This window comes from Coregonus clupeaformis, chromosome 10 (genome assembly GCF_020615455.1).
Source record: "Coregonus clupeaformis isolate EN_2021a chromosome 10, ASM2061545v1, whole genome shotgun sequence".
Lineage (NCBI taxonomy): Eukaryota > Metazoa > Chordata > Actinopteri > Salmoniformes > Salmonidae > Coregonus > Coregonus clupeaformis.
The window spans coordinates 63304650-63330381 of record NC_059201.1 but is presented as its reverse complement, the minus strand read 5'-3'; the positions used below and the strand labels follow the sequence as shown (position 1 = coordinate 63330381).

The following is a 25732-nucleotide window of genomic DNA, read 5'->3' as shown; positions in this document are numbered from 1 at the left end:
TTATTTGTTCTGTCGTTTCTGGAGGATTAAATTGAAATTGCAACCAACTTTCTATGGCTTGTTTTAGAAATAGTGATATTTGGGAGATGATTTCCTTTTCAAATTACTGAAAGTGAGAGGTTGTAATCTGAATAAAGGGAAAAAGGCCATTCTTGAACATAGGGTGAGACAATCTTACTAATTTGCTAGAGAACCAGTTTGGATTTCAGTATAACTTTTGTATGACTGAAGCTTTTAGTGATAGGTCTAATCCTTTAATATTTAATAATTTCTGTCCTCCGAATTCATATTAATTATATAAATAGACCCGTTTAATTTGGTTTGGCCTCAATATTTATTTATATATCTCATGTTGCCACTGCCATTATTTACCCCCCCATAATAAAAATACATATTTATCCCACCATGTATATCTTAAACTTTATAAGATGATTAGAAAATTACATTAACTAAAGGTCTGACTTGTACTCAACTATCAAGTCTGATATTCTTATCTAGATTTAGATGAACCAGTCCAGTGCCCTGTGTTTCCAGTTCTTATTCATTGTAGCTGCTGTGTGCGTCACAGAAGCCCTATTTCTCCGAAGTCTAAAGGACAAGGTCTTAATAATCTTTTACCACGTCTCTAAAGAGTTGTGTTTGAATTTATCCACTTATTCCATTAACCTATTTGTTATACTGCATTCAACGCACTGAGAACCAGGTCAGGAAAGTGCAGCCTTTGTTTCCCACTGGGACCGGACTGGCTGGTAGATTATTGTTAAAAATCGTGAGCGGACTTTGACCATGGCCTGGGCTGAGAGAATGAGGAAGTGAAGCAAGTAAATACATAAATACTGTGTGTGTGTGTGTGTGTGTGGGAAGCCATTATTTTCCGGTGGTATAAACAAATGGAGGCTGGTCTTGAGAACACTTAAAACAATACAAGTATTTATTTAAATCATCTTTGCATTGATAAACATACTACTTGTATAGCCTGTCATAAAGACCCCAAAAGTCAGTTATATTATGTAAATGTCATAACATGAGAGAACGTCAAGGATATAGACTTAAAGAAATCACTTTTCCCCCCAACAACATCCAGACAGCCCCTGATAGATCCATTAGGGTTTGGGAAGGTTGCAGAGAGAGGTGAACAGTGTGTTAATATTTGGCCACAATCCATTAACCAAAAGACAGTAAGTGTAAGTGACATCCTTTTGTGTAGATGGAATGAAGTTGCCTAAAGACATTGATCAGAGGTTGGTTTTGTGTTTTTCCCTCTATTGGTTAAGGTTGGGATTTGGGAAAGTTACGCGGTCTTGGATCTGTGCTTTTCAGGCAACTTCCTCACAGAACTGTCCTTTTGCTCAAAGGTGGAGACTGGAGTTGTGAAGGAAAATTGTGATTTCAGTGTGGTTCTTTCAGTGATAAACAACGTACGAGTGGAGGTCTCTTGATAGGTAGCTTGAGCTGCAGTCAAGAACCCTGTTTGGGAATCAGTAGTTTGATTGGAGGTTTGGGCTGTCAATCTTGACTCCTGTGTCTGTGTAGATAGTTAGTCAGGAGGGTGGGGTAGTCTGTCATGACGCCTGTGGCTCCTGCTTCGAACGCCACCTCGATGTCCGGATCCTCGTTGCAGACGAACAGGTGCACCTGAGGACAGAGAGGGCCAGACGTCAGTTATCCTACATGAAAAAATACTACAGCTTACTTTAAAAATACTACAGTACTTACTATAGAATTCTATAGTAAACTTTTGTATACTGTAGAATACTGTACTACACACTGTAGTATCCCTTGATCATGTGTAGTAATTTTACTTTAGAATGTTGTAGTATACTGTAGAATACTATAGTGAATACTACAGTATTATCCGCAAAAATAAGCACTGTAGTAAATACTACAGTAATGTCCGCAGAAACACTATAGTCCGCAAAAACACTTTAATTATAGTAAATACTATTTTTTTATTTAACCTTTATTTTGACAGGGAGTCAATGCTGAGACCAATGTCTCTTTTCCAGATGAGCCCTGTATAAGCGCCACAATACAAAATACAATAAACACATTAAACTACACATTCATAAACAATAAATACACTTTATTATATACACAAAAATTTAAACACAATAATAAAAAACAGATACATTCCTCAGTAAAAAGGTCTCCTAACAACTGTCTGAAATGCCATTGAGGCACCAATTCCTCCAATTTTAAAGTGTATTGTAGATCATTCCACACGTAAGGTGCAAGGAAATTAAAGGCTGATTTACCTAACTCTCTAGACACCAAAGGAGTCTCCAGAGTTAACCAACCCTGTGAACGAGTTCGATAACTTGTCACTTTAAATCTTAACAGTGATGTTAGGTAAGTTTGAAGTTTGTGGAGCAGGGCTTTGTAAACAAAAAGAGCGTAATGATGTGATCTACGTGACTTCAAAGAGGTATTGAGGAACTACAGTATTGGATTTGCATAAATACATGCCCATTCCCCTCCCCCATATCCCATTTTGTGCCACCCATACAGTGCATTCAGAAAGTATTCAGGCCCCTTCACTTTTTGGTTTTTGCTCTGACATGCTCTATCAACTGTGGGGCCTTATATAGACAGGTGTGTGCCTTTCCAAATCATGTCCAATCAATTGAATTAACCACAGGTGGACTCCAGTCAAGTTGTAGAAACATTTCAAGGATTATCAATCGAAACAGGATACACCTGAGCTCAATTTCGAGTCTCATAGCAAAGGGTATGAATACTTATGTAAATGTGATATTTCCGTTTTTTATTTTTAATACATTGGCAAACATTTCAAAAAAACTGTTTTTGCTTTGTCATTATGGCGTATTGTGTGTAGATTGATGAGGGGAAAAAACTATTGAATCAATTTTAGAATAAGGCTGTAACGGAACAAAATGTGGAAAAGGTGAAGGGGTCGGAATAATTTCCGAATGCATTGTAAGTGAGAAACCTACATGCTAAGTGTAGACCATATATTGTGTTCCCTACAGGTTATAGAAAAGAGCAGAAGCTCTGAACTATTCATTCAGACCCCAGTCCTACCTACCTACCTACAGGTTATGGAAAATTTGCTCTCCCGCTCAGCCCAGTTAAAACTGTTCGCTGCTCTGGCACCCCAATGGTGGAACAAGCTCCCTCACGACGCCAGGACAGCAGAGTCACTCACCACCTTCCGGAGACATTTGAAACCCCACCTCTTTAAGGAATACCTGGGATAGGATAAAGTAATCCTTCTACCCCCCCCTTACCCCCAACCCCCCCAAAAAAAAAAAAAAAAAAAAAAAAAAAACATTGTAAAGTGGTTATCCTACTGGCTATAAGGTGAATGCACCTATTTGTAAGTCGCTCTGGATAAGAGCGTCTGCTAAATGACGTAAATGTAAATGTAAATGTAGTATTTATTTCTCCAGTAGGTTTCCTGAAGGAGAAAGCCTCCACTTCTATGTCAAAGATAATAAAACAAAAACGCTATAGTAAATACTACAGTTAAGTACATTCTACAAAAACACTACAGTGATTACTACAGTATACTAAAATCTGCAAAAACACTACAATAATTACTATAGTATTTTTTTATGTGGGTGGATATGAGTGAGGGGGCTGGGTCGTGTTCATTAGATACAAAACAGAAGAAAATTGTCCAAAACAAAGTGAAACAGGGAGTTGAAATATCTTAACATTCAATGAGAAATGCTCTTTTTCATTTTTTGTTGCGCAACGTTTTTCTACGGTGTTCTCAAATTAACATGACCTTGGTTCTATTTCAGTCACCTGTCCCTTCACCAGGAGTGTCAAACTCATTTTGACCCGGGGACGCATTCGGTCTTCAACAAGTTGAAGAGCGCCGCACTGAAAATTGGTTTTATGTCCTCGCCGTCAAAATTTGCAAAAAATAGTCCAACCATTTCTGTACCAGTGACTGGCAAAACATGGTCCTCCTCCTCTTTTTTTAACCAGCTCATGTTTAAAACAAATACAATACAGTGGGGGAAAAAAGTATTTAGTCAGCCACCAATTGTGCAAGTTCTCCCACTTAAAAAGATGAGAGAGGCCTGTAATTTTCATCATAGGTACACGTCAACTATGACAGACAAAATGAGAAAAAAAATCCAGAAAATCACATTGTAGGATTTTTTATGAATTTATTTGCAAATTATGGTGGAAAATAAGTATTTGGTCAATAACAAAAGTTTCTCAATACTTTGTTGGCAATGACACAGGTCAAACGTTTTCTGTAAGTCTTCACAAGGTTTTCACACACTGTTGCTGGTATTTTGGCCCTTTCCTCCATGCAGATCTCCTCTAGAGCAGTGATGTTTTGGGGCTGTCGCTGGGCAACACGGACTTTCAACTCCCTCCAAAGATTTTCTATGGGGTTGAGATCTGGAGACTGGCTAGGCCACTCCAGGACCTTGAAATGCTTATTACGAAGCCACTCCTTCGTTGCCCGGGCGGTGTGTTTGGGATCATTGTCATGCTGAAAGACCCAGCCACGTTTCATCTTCAATGCCCTTGCTGATGGAAGGAGGTTTTCACTCAAAATCTTACATGGCCCCATTCATTCTTTCCTTTACACGGATCAGTCGTCCTGGTCCCTTTGCAGAAAAACAGGCCCAAAGCATGATGTTTCCACCCCCATGCTTCACAGTAGGTATGGTGTTCTTTGGATGCAACTCAGCATTCTTTGTCCTCCAAACACGACGAGTTGAGTTTTTACCAAAAAGTTCTATTTTGGTTTCATCTGACTATATGACATTTTCCCAATCCTCTTCTGGATCATCCAAATGCACTCTAGCAAACTTCAGACAGGCCTGGACATGTACTGGCTTAAGCAGGGGGACACGTCTGGCACTGCAGGATTTGAGTCCCTGGCGGCGTAGTGTGTTACTGATGGTAGGCTTTGTTACTTTGGTCCCAGCTCTCTGCAGGTCATTCACTAGGTCCCCCCGTGTGGTTCTGGGATTTTTGTTCACCGTTCTTGTGATCATTTTGACCCCACGGGGTGAGATCTTGCGTGGAGCCCCAGATCGAGGGAGATTATCAGTGGTCTTGTATGTCTTCCATTTCCTAATAATTGCTCCCACAGTTGATTTCTTCAAACCAAGCTGCTTACCTATTGCAGATTCAGTCTTCCCAGCCTGGTGCAGGTCTACAATTTTGTTTCTGGTGTCCTTTGACAGCTCTTTGGTCTTGGCCATAGTGGAGTTTGGAGTGTGACTGTTTGAGGTTGTGGACAGGTGTCTTTTATACTGATAACAAGTTCAAACAGGTGCCATTAATACAGGTAACGAGTGGAGGACAGAGGAGCCTCTTAAAGAAGAAGTTACAGGTCTGTGAGAGCCAGAAATCTTGCTTGTTTGTAGGTGACCAAATACTTATTTTCCACCATAATTTGCAAATAAATTCATAAAAAATCCTACAATGTGACTTTCTGGAGAAAAAAAAATCTCAATGTGTCTGTCATAGTTGACGTGTACCTATGATGAAAATTACAGGCCTCTCATCTTTTTAAGTGGGAGAACTTGCACAATTGGTGGCTGACTAAATACTTTATTTCCCCACTGTATGTAAAAGCACCACTGGAGATACAACTCACCACTATAACTGTGCCTCTGCTCTAGCTATTTTATTTGCCTCCCTGTTGTGTGTGTCTCTGTCTCAGCATCTTCTCTGCTGTTCCTCTGTGCTTCTTCTGCTTTAGCCAACAGCCGCATAGCAGTTGTCTTGGCAATGTCGGAACTGTGTTAGAGCTGTCAAATCCACAAGCAGCTCCTGGCATTATACCTAAAGCAGACATTGTCATTGGCTGCACGGAGTCGCATCCCATGCAGCCTTGTTTATCATTTCGAACACTGGAATTTGAGATGTTAATCTACACTTCGATTTGGCTGATAGAAATCCTCATTATTTTGTTTAATGATTTTCAATATGAGCGTCATTATTTCTATATAGCCTACACTTTTTTGTTCTGAACTTCTAACGTGAGTGGGACGGGTGTGGCTTTGTGACAATAATCAAGAGCAGCTGCACACCGATTTGACAGCTCCAACGTTGTTACACCTCCGACACCGCCAAAACATCAGCAGTGCAGCTATCGCCGGTTAACACTTGATCTGATTGAATCTAGGCCTTAGCCTATATTGCAAATGAGTGCCTTTCATATGTTTTCCCCCTGAATCAACACCTATCCTATTAATTTCTATTACAGGCTTCCAGACTATCATTTTCCACTGGTGCCACTTACTTTTACAGTTGGTGGTCGGACCCAAATCATGAGTAATCATGTTATAAAGTCATTCGTAGTGCTTTATTAAGAAGGATAATAAATAGACTACTGAGGTATTCACGTCCAAGCAGGAATGCATGTTAAGATATTTTTATGTGCTAATTCAGTGATTGTCATGAATTTGGGGTTTATTGTCAAAATAGGACTCCAGAATTTCCAGATTTATATTTGTTCAATAGAGATGAATTACATACATGTTTATGTGCACTAACTAATATCCTAAACTAATTAATGTGGGGTTCTACACCTGAAGAAGTGGAAACTTAATGAGGATAATGTACTTTACTGTTTGACCAAATCATGGTTTTAGCTGCCCAATAAATAGGACGTTTTGAGTGAGGTGACAATGTAGAATGTGCCCTTTCTACGTTTATAGGCACCCTTTCCGTTTTTTACAACCCATGATCTTGGCTATCTAACTGATGACAGAGTCGGAGCAGGTCTCTTTGCTGATGCCGCGTTTGACTTTGAATATGAGTTTGCGTGACTTCAGTCTATCAGAAAACCCGGCCGACCCATCTTGGGGGGCCGGCCGTTGCCCACTAATCATCCATAAGCCCATTATAGATCAGTATAACAGAGAAATTGCACTAAAATTGGGCTGGATTGGACCCCCTCCTATGTTTGCCCCTTGCCCTACACCCTCAGTGTCTACAGTTCTTAAAGGGCTAGATAAGAGAAAGTGGGATGTAACAGGAGCTCTGCTGAGCCTACTGAAAGCCCATGACATACTGAAGCGGTAGAAGTTAGCAGAAGGGGCTAGGAAGTGACGGCAGTAACGAAAATGATTATTAAGATGATAATAGTAATGATAATGATAATGATGATGATAATGATGATGATAATGGTTGCTCTGTACCTGAATTCCTCTGTTGACCAGATGTTTGAATAGACTCTTCCTCATCGTTAATCTGGAACAACATGAAACATTTGCAGGTGGTTTAATCTTTCATCAAAGCTTGTATATGGTCTTTTGGTTTTAGTAAGGAAAGGGAACTGCTTTGTTACTGTAATAAATGTACCCACTTTTCTAACAGATAGATGACCATTCTGTTCTTCAGAAGACGCTCCTCAGGAATATATGTCCTGCATCAAATAGAATGAGATTAGATGATACAGTTACAATTTACGACATACACGCACACACGCACGCACACACACGCGCACACACACACACACAGGGTTGCCAGACAGATAGAACAATAGAAAGCTCTCTGTCACCACACATCCGTGTGCACCTAAGATAAACATGTGACCACACACACCCATGCACAGATGGTGAAGTCAGATGATGGTGAAGTCAGATGATGGTGAAGTCAGATGATGGTGAAGTCAGATGATGGTGAAGTCAGATGATGGTGAAGTCAGATGATGGTGAAGTCAGATGATGGTGAAGTCAGATGATGGTGAAGTCGGATGATGGTGAAGTCGGATGATGGTGAAGTCAGATGATGGTGAAGTCAGATGGGTACTGTATCAGCATGTTAACTTTGGAACCCATACGCAAAAAAACACATATGCGCGCGTACACACACAAACACACACACACACACACACACACACACACACACACACACACACACACACACCTACCTGTTGAAAATGCGGGGCAGGTAGAACTGCAGGAAGCTCTCTCCCAGCGGTACAAAGGGCAGCAGGCCGCTGTAGTAAAGGAGGAGCAGCTGCAGCCCTCGTCTCATACTGAAACTATAGGGCATGGTGGAGTTCTACAAGGAGAGAGGGAGAGCAGAGAGAGAGAGAGAGAGAGGGGAGGAGAGATAGAGGATGGAAGATAGCAGGAGGGACAGGGAAGAGAGAGAGGGTGGGTTGAGAGAGTGCAAGAAAATAAATCTCTCCCTAGGAGAGGAGTTGGAGTTAGAGATCCCTGGTTCAGTTTATTGTATTTCCCCCTAGTTGACACTTACAGTTCTGCAGCACTTGTTCATAATGGTAGAGTCCGCAGTCGCCCACACTGTGAGGTTCTCTCTATCATACTGTTTCACCAAGTTGGACACCTGAGAGAGACAGAAGGAGGTATGGCGCGAGAGAGAGAGAAATGGAAGAGAGAGACGGAAGAGAGATGTTTGGAGACCGGGGCAGAAAGGGAGAGAAAGGGTGAGAGGAGTTATTCGTTGTCTGTGACTTAGCCATTCAGCAAAGCTGTGAAACCTATGGTTATTCTTAGATAATTTTTTCCTTGACATGGTCAAATAACTCAAGCATAGATTGCCAACTTTTTTTCTAATTTGGCACACAGAAACTAGAGACCATAAGTAAAATTGGGCAAAATAAATGGTACCGATTGGCCTATAGGTGGCACTGTTATAAGCGGTCTCACATAAACCCTCATATCCGCCGCCCTGTTTGACCTAGGTGTCTTTCCTCATGCTGAACAAATTTGCCTCAAGTACCCATAAGGCCCGTCAGGATATCAAGGACTCTAAGATGAATTACACTGAAATTGGTATTGATATCTAAAAAAACAAGGAAACTATTAACAACTAATTCTGCATATGTAACGCTTATGCTCAAAATCATCTGCAATCATCTTCTCCTCAAGAACCATATGTCAGATTCAGTCCAGATTTTGTATTTAGACTCATTACATCAGTCTTTAATGGTTTTAGTTGCTGCATTCAAATATGGCTGCACTGTACCTATAAATACACGTTAGCACATATGCTAATGCTAAAAATACTTTTCAAATCTTCTTCTCACGAACCATGAATCAGATTTAACTCCAGATTTGGTATAGACTCAATTAATTACCCTCTAATGAATAGGCCCCGTGTAGCTCAGTTGGTAGAGCATGGCGTTTGCAACGCCAGGGTTGTGGGTTCGATTCCCACGGGGGCCAGTATGAAAATGTATGCACTCACTAACTGTAAGTCGCTCTGGATAAGAGCGTCTGCTAAATGACTAAAATGTAAATGTAAAAAATGAGAATGATCAGTTGCTGCATTCAAAGACGGCCACGTTACACGACTAGATGGCACCATATCACACCAAGGCTATAAGAACTGAACCGATGGACATGGGGCCATGAAATTTGGTATGTAAACCAGTGTATATGTCCTTAGAAGCTGTGTGACTATAAAGTCACTGTAACATTGGATTGCTGCACTAGACCAGTTAGTGGCACAATAGATGTCGTCATCCTTGTGGTATTGAGAGATAAGGGGGCGGCAGGTAGCTTAGTGGGTAAGAGCGTTGTGCCAGTAACCGAAAGGTCGCTGGTTCTAATCCCCGAGCCGACTAGGTGAAAAATCTGTCGATGTGCCCTTAAGCAAGGCACTTAACCCTAATTGCTCCTGTAAGTCGCTCTGGATAAGAGCGTCTGCTAAATGACTAAAATGTAAATGTATAACCATGGTAAAGCTTTCACTGATTGCACATAAAGGAAGATAGTTCCTACATGATAGACTGCTTGCTTTGTTATCCAACTATCTTGTGTCCTTTCTGTAATCCTGTGAACCCCGTTCATTGCTGCTATAACTTTGATATATTTAACTTTATTAATAAAGTATATTCTGTAAATAATGTTGAATTTAATTGGATTCAGCTCAGTTGGGTCACTTTAAAACAATGTAAAGTTGAAATATAGTTGGATTTGATTCAATTCAGCTTAGTCCTGTACTTTCTCAATCAGCAAGCTGTTGTCCTCTTTGATCTCGATGTTGACTGGCATCTTAGGAAACTTCTTGAACACTTCCTCCAATAGGGTGAACTTCCTGTCTGTACCGGTGCTGTAGCGGCCTGGTGTTGGAACGGAGGGACGAAAGGGAGAGGATGGGAGGGAGAAGGGTGGGGCAGTGAATATACATACGTACGCACACACACACACACACACAGGTACAAAACTTCACAAGGAGCATTTGTCTATGCCATCGACCCACTTCTGTCAGAGAAGTATGGTGGATGATTCAGGGTGTGTGTGTGTGTCTCTCTGTGTGTGTATTGCCTCGATTAGACCGACAGCGCCTTTGCATTTTGGTACACCAGAAGTACATTAATTTCCAATGGAATGCTACATTTGCCTTGCAGCATTGCGTTGCAGAGGCAGTTGCAGTGCGTTCTGCATGGTGCAACGTATACATACAATTGTATGCTTAGACTTGACAGAAATAGTAGCAAAAGGTGTTGAACTTTTGTTGCACACATAGCCACAAAAAAACATTGGATTACATAATTAAAAAAGTTTGAATATTGAATTTATTACATAGCATTGATGCAATGACGCTGTCGGTCTGATCGAGACATACACTATATCACCAAAAGTATGTGGACACCCTTAAAATAAGTGGATTTGGCTATTTCTGCCACACCCGTTGCTGACAGGTATATAAAATCAAGCACACAGCCATGCAATCTCCATTGACAAACATTGGCAGTAGAATGGCTCGTACTGAAGAGCTCAGTACCTTTCAATGTGGCACCGCCATAGGATACCCTTTTCCAATAAGTCAGTTCCTCAAATTTCTGCCCTGTTAGATCTGCCCCGGTCAACTGTAAGTGCTGTTATTGTGAAGTGGAAACATCTAGGAGCAACAACGGCGCAGCCGCCAAGGGGTAGGCCACACAAGCTCACAGAATGGGAACACAGAGTGCTGAAGTGCGTAAAAATCGTCTGTCCTCGGTTGCAACACTCTGCCTCTGGAAGCAACATCAGCACAAGAACTGTTCATGGGGAAATGGGTTTCCATGGCCGAGCAACCACACACAAGCCTAAGATCACCATGCGCAATGTCAAGCGTAGGCTGGAGTGGTGTAAAGCTCGCTGCCATTGGACTCTGGAGCAGTGGAAACACGTTCTCTGGAGTGATGAATCACAATTCACCATCTGGCAGTCCGACGGACTAATCTGGGTTTGGCGGTTGCCAGGAGAATGCTACCTGCCCCAATGCATAGTGCCAACTGTAAAGTTTGGTGGAGGAGGAATAATGGCCTGGGGCTGTTTATCATGGTTCGGGCTAGGCCCCTTAGTTCTAGTGAAGGGAAATCTTAACGCTACAGCATACAGTGACATTCTAGACAAATCTGTGCTTCCAACTTTGTGGAAACAGTTTGGAGAAGGCCCTTTCATGTTTCAGCATGACAATGCCCCGTGCACAAACCGAGGTCCATACAGAAATGGTTTGTCGAGATCGGTGTGGAAAAACTTAACTGGCCTGCACAGAGTCCTGACCTCAACCCCATCGAACACCTTTGGGATGAATTGGAACGCCGACTGCGAGCCAGGCCTAATCGCCCAACTTCAGTGCCCAACCTCACTAATGCTCTTGTGGCTGATTGGAAGCAAGTCCCCGCAGCAATGTTCCAACATCTAGTGGAAAGCCTTCCCAGAAGAGTGGAGGCTGTTATAGCAGCAAAGGGGGGACCAACTCCATATTAATGCCTATGATTTTTGAATGAGATGTTCGACGACCACTTTTGGCCATATAGTGTATGTGTGTGTATGTGCTACAGTAGATACCTGCATAAAACGTGACCTCCAGTCTGTCCTTATACAGGGGTAACTCCTGAAAAGAAAACACAATTAGTATTTTATTCTACAAAATGAATGAACTGTCTCACTACTGTCTTAATAAGCTGTATGGAACAGCTTATAAAAGCTCATAAACAGCTTATAAACATGTATTCACATTATAATACATACACATTATGGTCAGAATAGCTATGGTAACAAAGAGCAACAATCACGGGGAGTTTTACATTCTATTTCTATGGTTTTAATAAACATTTGACCTCTGACCTCTAGGTTTAGGGAGGAGATGGTGACATCATGGCCGGTCTGCCTCAGGAGGTTTTCGTCATGTGACACGATCACATGACTGTCCCGGGTCAGGTGACAGTCCAGCTCCAGCATTCCTGTACCCTGCTCCACCGCACTGAGGGGGAAGGGGGGGGGGCTAGATTCAATGCCGACACCCACTTAGCTGTTGTTTTGATGGTGTCATAGGTGGAACTGCGGTAGAGTCAATCCACAAGTGGCTCTTGGCATCATACTTATTGCGGATAGTGGCACATTAGTAGAAATCCCATGTAGCCATGTTTTCAAGTTCCAACACTGGAATGTGTGATACAAATCTACACATCGATTAGGCTGAAATGTTTTGTTGAATGGTTTTCAATTTGAGTTTTATTATTTCTATATAGCCCACACTTTCTAGTTCTGAACTTCTAACGTGAGTGGGACGGGTGTGGCTTTGTGACAATGACCACACGAGCAGCTGCTCACTGATTTGACAGCTCCAACGCAGTTACCGGCTATGACACTGCCAAAACACCAGCTGTGCGGGTGTCGGTTAGCGTGGGTTAATGCTTGATCTGATTGAATCTAGGTCAGGGGTGTCAAACATACGGCCCGGATCCGGCCCGCGAGGGGGTCCAATCCGGCCTGAGGGTGGTTTGAGAAAAATACAAAAATCTACCAAATCGAAACTGTTATAATGGACCTACAGTGCCTTCAGAAAGTATTCATACCCCTTGACTTATTCATTTTACATCATCTACATTTTAGTCATTTAGCAGACGCTCTTATCCAGAGCGACTTACAGTTAGTGAGTGCATACATTATATTTTTCATACTGGCCCCCCGTGGGAATCGAACCCACAACCCTGGCGTTGCAAACGCCATGCTCTACCAACTGAGCTACATCCCTGCCGGCCATTCCCTCCCCTACCCTGGACGACGCTGGCTCTGTCGTAGCCGGTCACGGCCGGCTACGACAGAGCCTGGATTCGAACCAGGATCTCTAGTGGCACAGATAGCACTGCGATGCAGTGCCTTAGACCACTGCGCCACTCGGCTTAGACCACATTTAGTTGTGTTACAGCCTGAACTCAAAATGGATTAAATATATTTTTTTCTCACCCATATACACACACACACACACACACACACACACACAATACCCCATATTTATTGAAAATTAATGACAGAAATATCAAATTTACATACGAACTGTATTCACACCCCTGATTCAATTAAGTGATAATGCCCGAGAATGTGGTGTTAGGCCCGAGACGAAGTCTCCTCCAAACACCGGCTTCAAGGGCATTATCACTTTTGTACAACGGGTTACCAACATAGTCAAATAATGATTGACATATTTTCATTAAAAACATTATTTTGATGAATTTATTCATACTATTTGATCCTTCCACAAGATATAGTCCCGACACAAATCCAGGGTTGCTACCCAAGCCGGCTGGTCGTACATTCTATCGGTTCGGTTGCCAGAGACTCGACCCAGTTGTTCAGTCTTTTTGTTCTGTATCTATGGACGTGACCCAGTCGTTAGTTCTAAATGTTCCATCGCCATACTGGCTGGCAATGTTCTTATCCCTTGCTTGCTAGCTAGCCAACTACGGCTAACTTACAGTCACGTCAAACAGTGCAGACAGAAAACAGCAAAGTAGCTTCATTTGCATTTGTTTAAGTTGCTTTCTAGTGTAATTTATTTGGATACATCCATAACAATGAGCTAATGAGGCGCGATTCCGCCTGGCATAGAAAATGTGCTCTCTCGTCAGGACACGGTTGTTCAGAGGAGCTAGCCAACAACACAGCTAACACAATCACTTCAAACTGAAGCTGGAGAGTTTGCAAACTAGCAGCACTTCATTTAATTTGACTTTTGTATATATCCATGAAAATGATGCCAGCTGACTCATGATTTAGACTGGCTGAGAAACGCTGCCTTCCGGTCTGTCTTGTCCCGACTCCCGACACCTTCATTACTATGGGACAGCAGGAGATCGAATTTGAATATTGAAACAATGTTGCAAATGTCGGAGAGACAGACAGCAAGGTTTATACAAATCTCCGCTGTTGAAAACTAAATGTTAGTCTAAAAGAAATGTGAGATAATGTCTAGATGCTTTTTATAGTGGAGATCAAGTTTATAAATTGCCTGGCTGGGTTGATGAGACAGTGGATTGCGCAGTCAGATGGAACAGAGTAAATAGGCATTTTAACGTCATAGATTTAGCCGGTGGTAACTTGTGGAATAGACACCGGCTGGAATGTGGTTTTAACCAATCAGCATTCAGTATTAGACCCACCCGTTGTATAATACTTTGTAGAAGAACCTTTGGCATCGATTACAGCTGTGAGTCTTTCTGGGTAAGTCTCTAAGAGCATTCCACACCTGGATTGTGCAACATTTGCCCATTATTCTTTTCAAAATTCTTCAAACTCTGTCAAATTTGTTGTTGATGATCATTGTTAGACAACCATTTTCAGGTTTTGCCATAGATTTTCAAGTAGATTTAAGTCAAAATTGTAACTCGGCCACTCCGGAACATTCACTGTCTTCTTGGTAAGCAACTCCAGTGTAGATTTGGCCTTGTGTTTTAGGTTATTGTCCTGCTGAAAGGTGAATTCATCTCCTAGAGTCTGGTGGAAAGCAGACTGAAGCAGGTTTTCCTCTAGGATTTTGCCTGTGCTTAGCTCCATTCTGTTTATTTTTTATCCTGAAAAACTCCCCAGTCCTTAATGATTATAAGCATACCCATAACATGATGCAGCCACCACCATGCTTGAAAATATGAAGAGTGGTACTCAGTAATGTGTTGTATTGGATTTGCCCCAAACAGAACACTTTGTATTCAGGACAAAAAGTTAATTGCTTTGCCACATTTTTTGCCGTATTACTTTATTGCCTTGTTGCAAACAGGATGCATGTTTTAGAATATTGTTATTCTGTACAGGCTTTTCAATCTGACAATTAGGTTAGTATTGTGGAGTAACTACAATGTTGTTGATCCATCCTCAGTTTTCTCCTATCACAGCCATTAAACTCTGTACAGTTTTAAAGTCACCATTGGCCTCATGGTGAAATACCTTCCCCTCTGGCAAATGAGTTAGGAAGGACGCCTGTATCGTTGTAGTGACTGGGTTAAGGTTATGGTTAGGGTTAGGTGAAGGGCTAGCTAAAAGGGTTAAGGTTAGGGTTATGGGAAGGGTTAGCTAACATGCTAAGTAGTTGCAAAGTAGCTAAAGAAAATAGTAAGTAGTTGCAAAGTTGCTAATTAGCTAACATGATAAAGTTATCCGTGATGAGATTCGAACACGCAACCTTTGGGTTGCTAGACGTTTGCGTTATACTTGCCCCTTTCAACCCTCTAAAAGTACAACCAAATTCCAATGGAAAAACAATGTCAAATTTCTGGTTTCAATTCAGTACCGCTCTTCACCGAGTCCAGAACCGGGCAGCACAGGGCCAAACAGGTCTTGTACCTCATTTCTCTCCTTCAGAGAACAGTAGTTATAGTCATAACGTTAAGTTCCCTTTCAGTCAGTACTCTCCGTACTACACATGTATGGGGAACTAGAATCCCGCCACAAGCCGGGCCCAACGGATACCAAATGAAATGACCCATGGCAGACCACCCAGTAGTCTGGGTATTGCGCACACTGCGTGCTGCCTAATGACCATTTCCTCTCCCAGCTGTGGGCTACACTGGGAGCAGTGACATCCAAGCGATAAAACCTCACAAAAGTGTGTGGTGATGCCTAACTCGCCGCAGCACAAATATCCCCAACAGTCAACCCTTTAAATAACGCGCCTGGTGGAGTGGACGCATACACCGTTCGGTAACCCTTGCTGCTATATGCCAGGGAGATAGCCTCCACAATTCTGTGGGAAAGACGCTTTTTAGAGAGCGCCCTTCAGGGAGCTGGATTAGCAAAACAGACAAAAAGCTGGTCACATAACTGGATATCCAGGGTCCCCTTAATGTATGTGCGTAAAGCTCATACTGGACACAGGGCATGTAACCTCTGTTGCTCATCAGAAGCAAAAGGAGGAGGCGAAAAAGGGAAATAGATCAAAAGCTAATGACCTATAGGATATATTCATGACTTTCGGGGCGAAGGCCGTATTTGGAAACGACGTCACCTTAGAGTCGCCAGGGGCGAACTGTGTACAGGAAGAGTGTATGGATAACGCATGGAGATACCCAACGCATTTAGCCGAGGACAAAGCCACGAGCAAGGAGGTCTTGTAGGAGAGGATCTTCAGATCCACAGACTCCAGTGGTTTCAAGGGGGACCTTGCACATAGCATCCAAAACCAAAGCTAAATCCCAACTGGGCGCAATAGGTTTAGAAACCAGTCTGAGACGGTGCACACATTTTAGGAACCGCACCGCCAAGGGATGAGTCCCTGGAGTGGCACCACCAATTCCAACATGACATGCTGAAATAGCCGCCATGTACACTTTCAAAGTGGTGAATGGACGACCCTGCTCGAAACACTCCTGTGGGAACATTAACATGTCCCCCAGAGAACTCTGAAAAGAAACAATTCCTTTATTTTGGCACCCAATCTCAAATGCCTGCCACACACTTGGAGGGCGCCTTTGTGGACTGAATAGTAGCAATCAAGTTCGGAGGTAAACCTCTAACAGTCATATTGGACCTCTCAAGCCCACCGATCCCAAATCTCTGGCCGAGGGTGCCAAACCCGTCCGTGCGCCTGGGACAACAGATCCCTGCGCAGCGGGAGTTGCCACAGGCCCCCGCCCAACAGGCGAATGATCTCCGCGAACCAAGGTTGCTTGGGCCAACGGGGAGCCACAAGAATCAATGACAAGCCCTCCAGCCGCAAAATCTCCAATGTGGGCTGAATCAGCTCCACTGGGGGAAATGCGTAAAGGACGGTCCAAGGCCACTGGTGCGCTAGTGCGTCCGTTCCCAACGGAGCGCTCGGGTCCCTTATCGAGAAAAACAGACGACAATGCATATTTTCTCGAGATGCATAAAGATCTACGTCGACCCTGCCGAACATTTCCCATATCTGGAAGACCACCCAGGGGTGTCGCCTCCACTCCTGAGAGAGAGGGTCCCAACTGGATAAAAGTTCTGCACCCAAGTTTAGGCAACTGGGGAAATGTGTCGCCCGAAGCAAGAGCATGTGCGCACTGCTTCCCAGCATTATGGAGCGAGCCAAGGTTAGGAGGGAGAGAGACAGAAGGAGGGAGAGAGACAGAGTCTCTCCCCGTCTGTTGATGCATGCCACCACTGACATATTGTCGGTTCTGACCAGCACAAGCCGGCCCGATAAAAGCAGGGGGAAGCACCTGAGTGCCAGATACATCATTAGGAGCTCCAGGTAATTGATATGCAGTGCGCTCCGAACCACTGTCCATACCACTCGAATCGAGTTGCCTTCGTATAGCGCACCCCACCCTTGGGTGGATGCGGCTGTCGTGATCACCTTGCAGGATACAATTCAGCCCATGGGAGCCCCCTGACAATAGCAAACCAAACTCTGCATTCCACAGTAAGAACATCATACCAAAGGTCAAGCATGGTGGTGGTGGTGTGATGGTTTGGGGATGCTTTGCTGCCTCAGGACCTGGACGACTTGCCTTAATAGAAGGAACCATGAATTCTGCTCTGTATCAGATAATTCTACAGGAGAATGTCAGACCATCCGTCTGTGAGCTGAAGCAGAAGCGCAGCTGGGTCATGCAGCAAGACAATGATCCAAAACACACAATCAAGTCTACATCAAAATAGCTAAAAAGCAACAAATTTGAAGTTTTGGAATGGCCTAGTCAAAGTCCAGACCTAATCCCAATTGAGATGTTGTGGCAGGACTTGAAACGAGCAGTTCATGCTTGAAAACCCACACGTCACTGAGTTAAAGCAGTTCTGCATGGAAGAGTGGGCCAAAATTCCTCCACAGCGACGTGAGAGACTGATCAACAACTACAGGAAGCATTTGGTTGGTCATTGCAGCTAAAGGTGGCACAACCAGTTATTGAGTGTAAGGGGGCAATTACTTTTTCACACAGGGGAATTGGGTGTTGCATAACTTTGTTTATGAAATAAATGAAATAAATGTGTAATTGTTGTGTTATTTGTTCACTTATGTTCCCTTTATCTAATATTAGGTTTTGGTTGAAGATCTGATAACATTCAGTATCACAAATATGCAAAAGTAGAGAAAATTAGGGGGCAAATACTTTTTCATAGCACTGTAGGTCTCCAATGGAACGTACAATCCCGTCCTTTTTCGGAACCAGGAAATACCGTCCGTACCAGCCATCCTGGATCTTCGACATAGGAACCACTCGGATTGCCTGCTTCTGAAGACGGGAGGATATTTCCTCCCTCAAAACGGGTGATGAGGACTCTGGAACAGTCGAAGTGATGATGCTGCAGAAGCGTGGGGAACGCACAACAAATTGTAGCCTGTACCCCGACATCACTGTTGGCATGATCCAGGGTGACACTGCGTATGTGCGCCATTGGTCGGTGCAGACAGCAAGCCTTCTGTGAAGCGCCATCTGAAAGGCCGGGACACCACCATCGGGACTGGGAGAGATTTTGATAACCAAAGAGACTTTGTGTGGGATAATAGCATGGTCGTGTCCAACCCTGCTAATTCCCTCGACTCTGCTACCAACAACCACTTAAAGGGCACGGGGGCTCCGGCAAGGGCTGACATGGTACCTTGTTTGGACCGTAACCAAACGTGGGGCACTGTTGTCACAGTAATGTTTTTGTGGAGGGGCGCACTGGTCACTCACACCCGTGCCAAGGACCCTCGTTCCAGGGGTTACCCGAGCCAAGTGCTCAGGGGCTGCTTCCTCATCGGAGGTGCTGGGGGAAAGCTAGTATATTTCACTCGCTGGAAGTTACACATCCAAGCCGACGTTAGGCAGGAAGCTTTTTAATCTAAGCTAGCTAGCCTCTTCGACCGCAGCATGGTGCATTTAGAATAAACAAGTGACTTAACTCTACATATACTAAACAAGAGAGCTACCCAAGCAGCTCCACCATGGGAAGGCAGGAATAACTAGTAATAGCTAGCTCGCCTCTGTGAGTTAGCCAACGTGGATAGCACGCAATGCAGTGCTTGTTTAGCTAGCATGGTCTCAAAAGGTCTACGTATGACCAGATCACCAAAGTGGGACCGGAACCTTCATCAACAAAGAATCTGGGAAGGGAGGCAAGCGGTGCTTGACCAAGGCAGACACAGGCGGCGGGGGGTACCCACCAAACCTGGCCGCCCTCACTCTTCGAGTGGTATCCAGTAACAGACAGCTTGGGTGCAGACAGCTACCGCATACACCACGACCAGGCAGACAAGACATTGGCTCCGACCAAAGACCTCTCTGCGTCCTGCAACTCAGACTCAGCCGAGGTACAGGCAACCGGGAGAGGAAGTCACTATCGGAAACACCAAGGCCCCTCAAGAATGCTACACAATTGTCAAGAGAACCTGCGCCTTGGACTAGGAGAACAGTGCCAGCCGTGGGCAAGCCACAGTTAGTGAAAACATCCTCTAGGCCTACACACTAACTGATTCGAGCGAAGGCAGCCAGAGAATGCACCGAGCTGAGACATACAAGACAACAAACGTGAGTATATTTTTATTCATTTGGGCATGGTCCCGAACCCAGCTTCTTAGCCTTCATCGTTTCGGTTGTGTTAGCCATCTTACTCATTGCTACAGCCAGGCCAAGCACTCCATAGAATAACGAATTGGTTTGCACACAACGGGTGAGCACACGCTACCACAAAGGGACAGTTCAGTTAGCAAAAGGTCTGTCTCATGTTCCAAAAATGTTTGTTTTTGGCATGAATCGTTCCTACTGACATCGAGGTGAAGAGCAGAAGAATTGAAGGGTTCCAGTGAGGCGTGGATTTCAGTGGCCTTGTCAGGCATGATTTTAGTTCTTCAATCGAAGTCGTGAGAGCATGACTCACATACAGTTGTGTTGTACCGAGAGTATTAACTGAATGAAAACCTGGTTCAGTCTGCTTTTCACCACACACTGGAAGATGAATTCACCTTTCAGCAGGACAATAACCTAGAAGACAGTGAATGCAGTGGAGGCTGCTGAGGGGAGGACGGCTCATAATAATGGCTGGAATGGAGTAAATGGAAAGGTATCAATCACATCAAAGACGTGGTTTCCATGTGGTTGATACCACTCCATTGACTCCTTTCCATCCATTATTATGCGCCGTACTCCCCTCAGCAGCCTCCAATGAGTGTATGTTCCTGAGTGGCCTACATACAGTTTTGACTTACAGTCGTAACACAAGTATTGGTCTTCACAAAGTTTGCTGCTTCATTGTTTTTAGATATTTTTGTCAGATGTTACTATGGTATACTGAAGTATAATTACAAGCATTCCATAAGTGTCAAAGGCTTTTATTGACAATTACATTAAGTTTATGCAAAGAGTCAATATTTGCAGTGTTGACCCTTCTTTTTCAAGACCTCTGCAATCCGCCCTGGCATGCTGTCAATTAACTTCTGGGCCACATCCTGACTGATGGCAGCCCATTCTTGCATAATCAATGCTTGGAGTTTGTCAGAATTTGTGGGTTTCTGTTTGTCGACCCGCCTCTTGATGATTGACCACAAGTTCTCAATGGGATTAAGGTCTTGGGAGTTTCCTGGCCATGGACCCAAAATGTCGATGTTTTGTTCCCCGAGCCACTTAGTTATCACTTTTGCCTTATGGCAAGGTGCTCATCATGCTGGAAAAGGCATTGGTCGTCACCAAACTGTTCTTGGATGGTTGGGAGAAGTTGCTCTCGGAGGATGTGTTGGTACCATTCTTTATTCATGGCTGTGTTCTTAGGCAAAATTGTGAGTGAGCCCACTCCCTTGGCTGAGAAGCAACCCCACACATTAATGGTCTCAGGATGCTTTACTGTTGTCATGACACAAGACTGATGGTAGCGCTCACCTTGTCTTCTCCAGACAAGCTTTTTTCCGGATGCCCCAAACAATCGGAAAGGGGATTCATCAGAGAAAATGACTTTACCCCAGTCCTCAGCAGTCCAATCCCTGTACCTTTTGCAGAATATCAGTCTGTCCCTGATGTTTTTCCTGGAGAGAAGTGGCTTCCTCGCTGCCCTTCTTGACACCAGGCCATCCTCCAAAAGTATTCGCCTCACTGTGGGTGCAGATGCACTCACACCTGCTCTGCACTGGTGGTGCCCCGATCCTGCAGCTGAATCAACTTTAGGAGACGGTCCTGGCGCTTGCTGGACCTTCTTGGGCGCCCTGAAGCCTTCTTCACAACAATTGAACCTCTCTCCTTGAAGTTCTTGATGATCCGATAAATGGTTGATTTAGGTGCAATCTTACTAGCAGCAATATCCTTGCCTGTGAAGCCCTTTTTGTGCAAACCAATGATGACGGCACGTGTTTCCTTACAGGTAACCATGGTTAACAGAGGAAGAACAATGATTTTTTTATTTCACCTTTATTTAACCAGGTAAGCCAGTTGAGAACAGGTTCTCATTTACAACTGCGACCTGGCCAAGATAAAGCAAAGTAGTGCAATAAAAACAACACAGAGTTACATATGGGGTAAAAAAAACATAAAGTCAGAAATACAACAGAAAATATATATACAGTGTGTGCAAATGTAGCAAGTTATGGAGGTAAGGCAATAAATAGGCTATAGTGCAGAATAATTACAATAGTATTAACACTGGAATGCTAGATGTGCAAGAGATGATGTGTAAATAGAGATACTGGGGTGCAAAAGAGCAAAATAAATAACAATATAGGGATGAGGTAGTTGGGTGGGATTTCAAGCACCACCCTCCTTTTAAAGCTTCCAGTCTGTTATTCTAACTCAATCAGCATGACAGAGTGATCTCCAGCCTTGTCCTCGTCAACACTCTCACCTGTGTTAACGGGAGAATCACTGACATGATGTCAGCTGGTCCTTTTGTGGCAGTGCTGAGATGCAATGGAAATGTTTTTTGGGGATTAAGTTCATTTTCATGGCAAAGAGGGACTTTGCAATTAATTGCAATTCATCTGATCACTCTTCATAACATTCTGGAGTATATGCAAATTGCCATCATAAAAACTGAGGCAGCAGACTTTGTGAAAATTAATATTTGTGTCATTCTTAAAACTTTTGACCACGACCAGTCAAAGGCTTAGACAAATCTACTCATTCAAGGGTTTTTCTTTATTTTTACTATTGTTTTACATTGTAGAATAATAGTGAAGACATCAAAACTATGAAATAACACATATGGAATCATGTAGTAACCAAGAAAGTGTTAAACAAATCAACATTTATTTTATATTTGAGATTCTTCAAATAGCCACCCTTTGCCTTGATGACAGCTTTGCACACTCTTGGCATTCTCTCAACCAGCTTCATGAGGTAGTCACCTGGAATGCATTTCAATTAACAGGTGTGCCTTCTTAAACGTTAATTTGTGGAACTTCTTTCCTTAATAATGCGTTTGAGCCAATCAGTTGTGTCGTGACAAGGTAGGGGGGTATACAGAAGATAGCTCTATTTGGTAAAAGACCAAGTCCATATTATGGCAAGAACAGCGCAAATAAGCAAAGAGAAATAACAGTTCATCATTACTTTAAGACATGAAGGTCAGTCAATACGAAACATTTCGAGAACTTTGACAGTTTCTTCAAGTGCGGTCACAAAAACCATCAAGTGCTATGATGAAACTGGCTCTCATGAGGACCGCCACAGGAATGGAAGATCCAGAGTTACCTCTGCTGCAGAGGATAAGTTCAATAGAGTTACCAGCCTCAGAAATTGCAGGCCAAATAAATGATTCACAGAGTTCAAGTAACAGACACATCTCAACATCAACTGTTCAGAGGAGACTGTGTGAATCAGGCCTTCATGGTCGAATTGCTGGATGATCTCCGCATGTATATTTCCCACCGTAAAGCATGGAGGAGGAGGTGTTATGGTGTGGGGGTGCTTTGCTGGTGACACATTGTGATTTATTTAGAATTCAAGGCACACTTAACCAGCATGGCTACCACAGCATTCTGCAGCGATACGCCATCCCATCTGGTTTGGGCTTAGTGGAACTATTATTTGTTTTTCAACAGGACAATGACCCAACAGACCTTCAGGCTGTGGAAGGGCTATTTTACCAAGAAGGAGATGGAGTGCTGCATCAGATGACCTGGCCTCCACAATCACCCGACCTCATGTAGTAACCAAGAAAGTGTTAAACAAATCAACATTTATTTGATGTGAAGGAAAAGCAGCCAACAAGTGCTCAGCATATGTGGGAACTCCTTCAAGACTGTTGGAAAAGCATTCCAGGTGAAGCTGGTTGAGAGAATGCCAAGAGTGTGCAAAGCTGTCATCAAGGCAAAGGGTGGCTATTTGAAGAATCACAAATATAAAATATATTTTGATTTGTTTAACACTTTTTTGGTTACTACATGATTCCATATGTGTTATTTCATTGTTTTGATGTCTTCACTATTATTCTACAATGTAGAAAATAGTAAAAATAAAGAAAAACCCTGGAATGAGTAGGTGTCCAAACTTTTGACTGGTACTGTAAATCTGCTTGTAAATCTATTGCGAGACTTGAAAATGGCTGCGTGTGTCTAGCAATGAACAACAACCAAATTGACAGAGATTTTTTAAAGAATAACGGGCAAATATCTCACAATCCAGGTGTGCAAAGCTCTTAGAGACTTACCCCAAAATAATCGCACCTGTAATTGCTGCCAAAGGTGTTTCTAACACGTATTGACTCGTTAACTTTAAAAAAAAATTGACAGAGCATTTTGTTTAGATCGTTGAAAAAAAAATAGTTACATCCATTTTAATACCACTTTGTAACACAATACAATGTGAAAAAATCCAAGGGAGGTGAATACTTATGATAAGCACTGTAACTGATCTGAAGTCAGGTTTGGTCAGGGTTGGTCACTTACTGCGTGAAGGCCTCCATGGTGCTCTCTATCCTCTCGCCGCTTCCTGCCAACACAGATCAGGAGAAAAGCAAAGAACATCAGTGTCAAATCAGCTCCAAGACTCTCACTCTATGGCCTGCTTTTCCTTGATCCCCACGGACTTGAAATGACAGGATAGTTCAAATCAGAGCCAAATATTTATCCAGATACAGTGTGACTCTGGGCCAAATCAATAAAGTCACTCAGCACTCCTGCTTGCAGCTACACCACAGGCTCCAAACATTCCACTTTCACTAGTCCAGCCCATTCACATCAATGGTTACAGAGGAAAGGTGAAGCAGCAAGGTAACTACTACTTCCCTCCACCGTTCCTTCCTTACCTCCTCTGTGTGAGATGTGGGTGCAGTGGAAGGCAGCACGTTTCTTCTTGTGGAGGATCTGAGGGTTCTTCAACAGGTAGAGTGATGCCAGGGTGTAGCCCCCTAGGGCCGGCAGGATAAAGTACAGGGAACTGGCCATAATCAATTCCCCTCCAAAAACAGTCCTCAAAAGTGTCCGATGGCAATTAGGCTCAGGATCAAAAGGCAGACGTCCTTGGATCCTCCTAGATACTCTAACAATAAATGAATAGGACACCTACAAGTGACGGGAAAAAACCTGCCAGAGATGAGTCCCCTTGTTTTCAAGTTGTAATAAAATACTTTGAATATTTTCAGCTATCCCCCACAGAGCTGCTTCATAACACTGGTAACTAATAACCGATGAAGGAACCACTCCAAATCCTCTTCAAATGCATCTAAAGACATTGAATTGACCTGCTCATATTCTAAACTTCACTCGACTGTCTCTTTTTTACACAATTATATTCTCTCTTTCTATCCTCCACTCTACTACTCCTTCTCTTATTCTGATCACTCGGTTTCTCTCTCCCTCTCAGTCAGTCCATCGGTCACCAGTCAGCCTAGAACAGAAAGTTGGAACAATTTTCATACAGTAAAAAAAAAAAAAACTTGACAAACCAGTCTGCCCAAAGGAGGCTTCTGAAGGAAGTGTCACAAGGTCTCACAAGATGTCACTCCCATTACTTGCACTCGAATGCCTAGCAAAACTTGGACTCATAACCTCACCTAACTCTACTCTCCTTCCCTCCCTGGGTTGTGTTTGTAGTCAACCCTATCTCCTTCGCTCTCTGTAACTTGGACCCACACAAAGCTTTAAAATCAGTTAACGAATACTAGTCCATCATAAACATGCGTTTATGGGTGGGAATATGAACGTAATGATAACAGAATGGCTGTTACCTCTAGCAACAGATATGAGAGAGCTAACAGTATAGGCTGGTAAAGGCCGTGTGAGCAAGCGTTGATGCATAGCAGGTTGAGATGGTTGTATTTAACAAAGGATGGGTTTGTAAACTCAGTTTTATCACACACACAGTGTACCTAACAATGGATAGGTGTCAAAAGCTATGTTAATGCACTTTCACACACAGGGATGCAAATTCAGCAGAATACTGTATAGCACAGCATTGTTTACGTCAATAGAAATGCTGAAAGGTATCAAACAACAGTAACTGAACTAGATACATCTGAGAGAATCAACAGCATAGCATGTATGCCAGAGAAACAATCTTTCACTCCCCAGTATAGCATTCCTTCCTCAACTGACAAGGTCACACACAATCCAAGGTCCAGTCGAAGCAGGTACTCTTAAAATGTAAGACATGCTAGTGCCCTTTGCCTTCTGT

The 25732-nt window shown here is 43.2% G+C and overlaps 1 protein-coding gene across 1 annotated transcript; it reads right to left on the bottom strand.

Annotated features, from left to right (window-relative positions):
• Positions 1-908: 908 nt before the first annotated feature.
• Positions 909-25311, bottom strand: LOC121551269 (lysophospholipase D GDPD1). Its single transcript, XM_045223172.1, has 10 exons — positions 24366-25311; positions 24007-24049; positions 12039-12174; positions 11760-11805; positions 9924-10042; positions 8212-8301; positions 7880-8013; positions 7313-7372; positions 7146-7197; positions 909-1635 (listed from the first exon to the last, which is right to left on the bottom strand). The coding sequence occupies exons 1-10, from the start codon at positions 24502-24504 to the stop codon at positions 1507-1509; spliced, it is 948 nt and encodes a 315-aa protein (XP_045079107.1). The 5' UTR covers positions 24505-25311; the 3' UTR covers positions 909-1506.
• Between the last annotated feature and the right edge of the window lie 421 nt (positions 25312-25732).